The sequence below is a fragment of the Cynoglossus semilaevis genome, chromosome 6 (genome assembly GCF_000523025.1).
Source record: "Cynoglossus semilaevis isolate Cse_v1.0 chromosome 6, Cse_v1.0, whole genome shotgun sequence".
Taxonomy (NCBI): Eukaryota; Metazoa; Chordata; class Actinopteri; order Pleuronectiformes; family Cynoglossidae; genus Cynoglossus; species Cynoglossus semilaevis.
Window position 1 is genome coordinate 621,932 of NC_024312.1, and position 6,738 is coordinate 628,669.

The 6,738-nt window shown below is 50.0% G+C and overlaps 1 protein-coding gene across 1 annotated transcript in view; it reads left to right on the plus strand.

Moving 5' to 3' along the window:
- zcchc14 (zinc finger, CCHC domain containing 14) overlaps positions 1-6,738 on the plus strand; it is a 24,297-nt gene that overhangs the window by 13,855 nt on the left and 3,704 nt on the right. Inside the window, exons 5-14 of the mRNA XM_025056295.1 lie at positions 420-512; positions 565-587; positions 674-744; positions 931-1,118; positions 2,478-2,514; positions 2,596-3,091; positions 3,164-3,252; positions 4,570-4,658; positions 4,936-5,088; positions 5,229-6,521. Coding sequence (XP_024912063.1) covers positions 420-512; positions 565-587; positions 674-744; positions 931-1,118; positions 2,478-2,514; positions 2,596-3,091; positions 3,164-3,252; positions 4,570-4,658; positions 4,936-5,088; positions 5,229-6,521 — 2,532 coding nt within the window. The remainder of the gene's footprint in view (positions 1-419; positions 513-564; positions 588-673; positions 745-930; positions 1,119-2,477; positions 2,515-2,595; positions 3,092-3,163; positions 3,253-4,569; positions 4,659-4,935; positions 5,089-5,228; positions 6,522-6,738) is intronic.

Consider the following 6,738-nt stretch of genomic DNA (forward strand, 5'->3'; position numbering starts at 1 on the left):
ACCAGGTACCAGGTACCAGGTACCAGGAACCAGGCATCAGGTACCAGGTACCAGGCACCAGGTACCAGGTACCAGGAACAGGAACAATCAGGAACACTGAGGAGCTAGGGAAAAAAAATTTCAGGCCCAAGGACCTTGACCCTTGGCCTAGGACTACGACTCCTAGACCAAGACAAAGTCAACCTGTTGTTGTTGTTGTTGTGGTTGTTGTTGTTGTTGTCGTCGTTGTTGTTGTGGTTGTTGTTGTTGTTGTGGTTGTTGTTGTTGTTGTGGTTGTCGTTGTCGTTGTCGTCGTCGTCGTTGTTGTCGTTGTTGTTGTCGTCGTTGTTGTTGTGGTTGTTGTTGTTGTTGTTTTTGTTTTTTTTTTTGTCGTCGTCGTCAATCGTCGTCAATGATCTGTTCTGTTCTCCGTCTTCCAGCCGTGATTGACAGGGTGGGGCTGAGGGGCGTGACGCACAGCTCTGAAGACGCCACCGAGTACGTGTTCGAGGTGAGTACTGGGAACACAGCGCGTACTGCATTAAAACACACAATCCCCCCCCCCCCCGCCCACCGCCCCCCCCCCACGCCTCGTCCTGATGTCACAGGTCAGTCTCTCAGAGTACTGCAGTACAAACAGGATGAAGTTTCTCCAGACCTTAACGATACCAGTGTCCGACTTCTTCTCATTTAGCTGCTAAAGGTATTTCCTGATGAAGGATTGGAGAAGTTCCTCAGTCCTCAGTCGACGGAGCTGGACCCCAGGTTAGACCCACGACCCACGTTTTTGTGACCAGTTAATGGTTCGATCTGAAGGCTGTTTTTTGCAAAAGAAAAAATGTTTTTAGTGAAAAAATCTACAACGCCACCTTGTTGTCGTTGTAATAAAACCACTCACATTGAGTCTTGACCTTTGCCCCCTCTCTGTCTGATGTCCCTGCTCTCGTCCAGGTGTCTGACGTCGTTGCCCCCCCTCGTCCTCCAGCACCACAGCGTCCAGAGGTTTTTCACCTCCACCAGGCCCCTCTCACCCAAGTGTCCTCCCTCCCTGTCTTCCTCCCTACCTTCCCTTTCGTCCTTACCCTCCTCCCCTCCCACCGCTCCAGTTACCCCCACCTGCCCACTCAACTCCACCTTGGGTGAGTCCATTTTTATTATATATATATATGTTTTTCATTTTCCAGGCCTTTAATCCTTTACGATCTGTCAATTAAAAAAAAAAAACTGTAAAAGTTTATTTGAGCAGTAGTTACTACAAGTCGCACTTGTTTTTCATCCTTTATCTGGGTTTGCGACTTATACTCAGGTGCGACTTATATACGAAAAAATATAATTTCACGTTTGTTATTTTCAAACTGACAGCCACTAGAGGGCACTCTAGGCTTGTGTACCAGTATTTGCTAGTGCTGTACCACTGAAAATGCACGTTTGATATTTTCACAGTAACAGCCGCTAGAGGGCACTCGCTGTTGTAACACATCTGTCGTAGGCATTCACACATTACCAGTACAGGAGCTGAAAGCGGCTTAGATTTTACTGCCTCACCCACAGGCATGTAGACCAACGGAGCCGGGAATCAGACCTCCGACCTTACAGTTCTAAGGCCACTCTTTCTACTTTGTCGGAATCTCAACTGTTTCTGTTGTACTTCCTGATGTACAATGACAAAAAAGACGATTCTACTCCATTCTACCAAAGCGTGATCATGTCCTGGTGAAACGAAGTCAGACCGATACCAACGTCAGTGGAGGGTGAAGTGCTGATGTCATGAGTGTAAGGCAGCAGCAGCAGCAGCAGCAGCAGCAGCAGCAGCAGCAGCAGTGAGGTTGTAAAACAGGAGATTCCTATTTTTAGACACGGTCAGAGAAGGCGCTAGAAAAAGACGAGGCAGAGATAAAAAAAGATTTCATGTCAAGGTTGTGCTGTTTGGAATTTGAGAAAGGGTGTGAAATGGACAAGGCCGAGAGACTCTGATTGGAGGGAGTGAAGGAGTTGGGGCGGGTGGGGGCCGGGAGGGGTGTATTTTAGTCTGGTGTGGGAATTCACTGTGGCATGTTTGTGTTGGGAAGCCCAGAGTGTGTGTGTGTGTGTGTGTGTGTGTGTGTGTTCTTGTTTGATCATTATGTCCAGTCTAATCCATATGTCAAAAATGAACAATTAGGTCCGGCCTCAGGAGAAGTTGAGGATGAGGTTCAACCTCTGGTCTGGGTTCCTGAGGAACACATTCATTCAGGTCCAAGTTAGTCCCCTACAGTTCCAACCCTAACTTAGAGGTTCTTAGTGGGTTCAAGTCCAGGTCTGTGGTCCAGTCCAGGGTCACAGGGTTCGAGATGAGAAACAATTTGAGGTGTCTTGAAGTTAGTCGGTTGTGTAGATGGACTGTGAACAGCAGGGGGCGTGAGATGAAGTTTTGGCGGGAATACGGAGCACGTTTCTGGCCTAGTTTTTGTGATGGGATTATTTTGAAATTAACCAAAGGTCGTTGACTTTCCTCCCAGGTCTTGGCTGCACGGTTCAGTACAGAGGAGCCAACAGGTAACGCACCTGGTAAATACTTCAAATTGTACTTCATCATCCTCGTCATCGTCACTCTTCACGTCCTGCTCCTCCCCCCAGGGCGGTGTACAGGGTGGCCAGTGTCCAACCTGTGGTCAGCACCCAGAGATCGATCCTGACCCGCTCTGCTCCTCACCTCTCCTCCCTGCGCCCCCCTCCCCCTCTTCCTCCCTCCCTCCCTTCTCCACAGCACTCCACCCTCCCCCCCTCCCTGCCGTGCCTGTCCGGCCAGGGCTCCATGGCGGGGGGGGGTGACGCCCCCTCCCAGCAGCAACATCAACACAGTCATCCACACTCCTACTCTCAGAACAAGCTCCACCCCCAACACCTGCACCACCATCACCCGACCAACAGTCCGTCCAGTTCCCAGCCCCTGTCCCACCACCTCACCCATTCCCAGCCCCTGTCGTACTCCCAGTCCCACAGTCTGTCCAGGTCTCAGGCCCAGGCCCAGCCCCAGCCCACCACCCCGGAACAGAACGACATCCTGGACTGGCTCCGCAAACTCCGGCTGCACAAATATTACCCCGTCTTCGAACAGCTGACCATGGAGGAGGTGGGTCAAACGGCCCGATGTGACCTCGTGGGTTCTCTCTTCCACATGCTCTGATTATGTTTCTTCCTGCAGTTTTTAGCTCTGACGGAGGAAGACCTGAACAAGTACGACTTGACTCAGGGAGCCAAGAAGAAACTGAAGACACAGCTGGAGCTGCAGAAGTCAGTGGAGTGATTCACACTGCTGTGATTGGTCGACATCAGTTAGAGTCCACAAAGTTTCCAAAACACAGTTTTTGAGTTTTTTTCTTCTGAATTTTAAACCTAAAAGCACATAGCTACATATTTTTTAGCAGGGATGTCCGATATTATCGTCCCGATATTAGCATAATTATGTAATATATGTGAAGAATTTTTTTTAGGTTTTCTCTCCGATAATGAAAACCCGATAACGCAATGCCTGGGTTTGGCCAAATGATGTGTGACCTAAAAATTGTTTTGGGGGAAAACGGCTGTATATGAAAGTGGAAGTCACTAGATGGCAGCATTGCAGCTCATTTAATTAATCTCATACTCATACAGTTGTTTGTACAGATAAATAAATAAATATTACCAGGACTGTATCGATGTTGGTTGACATCGGAATCAACCGATACTGGAAATTAAGTGTTTGGACAATATCGGCATATTGGATATCGGCAAAAAGTTCATATCGGACATCCTTAATTTAACAAACGATTTGTAAGATTTTTTTGTATTTTTTAAGACTTTTTCTGAAAACTACTAGTATGTTATGTTGCTTTTGATTTTAATAACACTCCCAAAGCGTGCGGGACCGACCTGTAGCAACAAGTGATAGTTTTCCAAGATAAACTGTTAGCCTCCGCAGATGCTCAGAGCTGTTAACTATTAACAGGCAGATCAGCTGCTGGTTCCCACAGTCAACGGCCCATATGGTGTGAATGGTTAACCAGCTGAAGGTGGGCCACACAGATAACATGTTCTCACAGGGAAACAAACGATCAGAGCACGTGCACAAACACCAAAACACCGCCGTGAGCAAATGTATCTGCACGCTCCATCACACGCATGTACCATCACACCACCTCATGGAAAACCCCTGATACTGCGGTTGGAAACGTTTACATCTGAGGTTAGGGTGTGTGTGTGTGTGTGTGTGTGTGTGTGTGTGTGGAAACTTTTAAGGTGATGTTCCATAAATCCTAAATGATGGTTATTGTTACGGATGGACTTTGTGGGGCAGCGGTGGCTCGGTGGTTAAGGTCGTGGAATTCTGAAGGTTTCAGGTTCGAGTCCACCAGCTGCCGAGTGACCACTGAGCAGCTCTGACCGAGGCACTGCTCCCTGGTGACACTGCTCCCTGGTGATAGGTTAAAAGCAGAGGTCACGTTTGTTTGTGTCCTGAATGGACTTTGCCTCCCTCTGGTGGTCACTAAAATATATGCTAGCCTTCATGTCAATCTTACTACATTTAATTTTTGGCAATTTTTTTTTCTTTCCTCGCTTGTCTTACCTCAGCAGGGAGATGCGCTCCTGCAGCGGCATCGCCCGAGTGGTACCGTCCAGTCATATGGGTCTGTCTACGTCACATCCCACGTCTACTGCAGGTGCTCACTCTGGTCAAGTAACTTCACCACTGTTTCATTTATGATTTTTATTTCAATGCTAAAACACGAGATAAACCGCTACGCACATGCTAAAAAATACCATCGAGCTAAGCTAATGCTAAGTCTTACGTCTAAGCACCAAAGCTTATGGAGGATTGAACTCATGACCTGCTGACCCACTGTTATTATTCCATATATATATATATTTATATTTGTGGACTTTGATTTAGTACAAAAGTTAAGGTTTGGTAGTAACCGTCCACGCGGTCGTGTCCAGGAGAGCTGCGTGTGGAGGTGGACGCTGCTCCGCACCATCGCCTCGTGTCTGCAGACATCGGCTCCTCCTCCGGATACTCCAGCTCCTCCTGCTCCCCCCGATCGCTCCTCTGCTGTGACTCCTCTTTCGACCGAAGCAGAGACCTCCACAGGCGTAAGCAAATTATTGGCGACCTTTAACCTTTGATACTACCTTTTGGTTAGACTTTGATCTCATTTTAGGTTTTCAGTTTTTTGCATTTCTTGTCTGTGTTTAGTTGAATAACTTTAGCTGTTTCTGTCACCGGTCCTCAGGTGTCTCTGGTCCTGATCCAGCAGGTGGCGCTCTAGAGAAGGACCGATCCTGCCTCTTCATCCTGAACTCCAGCGGCCCCACAGGGTCTAGTCGTCCCACGGCCCAGGTCCTGCCCGTTAAAACAGACCCGGTCCCCCCCCCCCCCCCCCCCCCCTCCTTCTCCCCCCACCACCCCTCTCGTCTTCTACCTCCACATTCCCCCTACCCCCCACAGGCCACCTTCAACCAGTCCCTTCTCCCACCGGCCTCCAACCCGGCACGTATCCTCGCCTCCCCGCGCAAACCTCGACCCCACCCTCTGTGCTCGGAGGACAGGACTAAACCCCCGGGTTCCGGGTTGTCCGGTGGACCGGCTCCTGCAGCCGCTGCTGGTCCTGGTCCTGGTCCAGGGTTCAGCCCAGGCCCGGGGGTCCAGATGGCTGTGAGGGTGGAGACCCTGTTCCCTCCTCTGAACATGGACAGACCCTCCGTGGTCCAGGAGGCGTCTGCGTGTCGTGGTCTGGCCGGAGGTCTGATGGTGGAGACCAGCTCCGCCCTGACCTCCACCTCCAACAGTGTCCACCACGTGTCCCACCCCCCAGTCCACTTCCACCTGTCGTCCTCCTCCTCCCTGTCTCTATCTGGATGCTACACTTATCCTACTTCTTCTTCCTCCTCCTTCTCCTCTTCTTCCTCCTCCTCTTCATCCTCCTCCTCCTTTTCCTTGTCCTGTCCTTCCACAAAATCCAGCTCCCAGTCGGGGAGTGGGTTTGTCTCCATGTCCAACGCCCACAGCGTCCCCGTGGCTGCAGTTCCAGGCCATACTTACCACCCTCCACCTCCCACTTCTAGCCCCTCCCCTTCGCCCTGTGCTTCTTCTTCATTGGATCAGAGCTCAGGTCACATGCCCTCCATGTGCGTCTGCAGCTCGTGTGGCTGTCGAGGGAACTGCGGGGCCTACGGGGCGATACCCGGCTACGCTGCGGCCGGTTATTTGCAGCCGTTATCAGCAGGGCCGTCCATCTTTACCCTGGGGCCCCTCCTTCACCTCAGCCCCCTGCTGGCCTCCTCCGGCACTACTGGGTCACCGTCCGCACCCTTCTCTTACCCCATGATGATGCCCCCGCCTCTCTACCGCCACAGCCCACTGTCACATGACCAGCAGCAGGGCTTTGGCTTCTACCAGCCGCATGGCATGATGGGAAATGGAGGCCAGAAACGAGCAGCAGGGATCGTGTCATGTTATAACTGTGGGGCCGGTGGACACAGAGCGGAGGACTGTAAACAACCGCCCATGGACTCCGTTCAACAGGGTGAGTGGAAAAAAAAGTCAAGTTTATTCTTATCTTCCTGTTATTTTATTTTTTCTGTATTTTTGCAAAAAAAAAAAAAAAAGATAAAAAGTTTTCAGTTATGATCACTTCCTGTTATTTTATCTGTCAGAAGAAAAAATGACAGGAAGTAACTGAAAAAAAAACGTAACATCGTGATGTCAAAAATATTTCTTTGTTATCAGAATAAGCTGTTAAT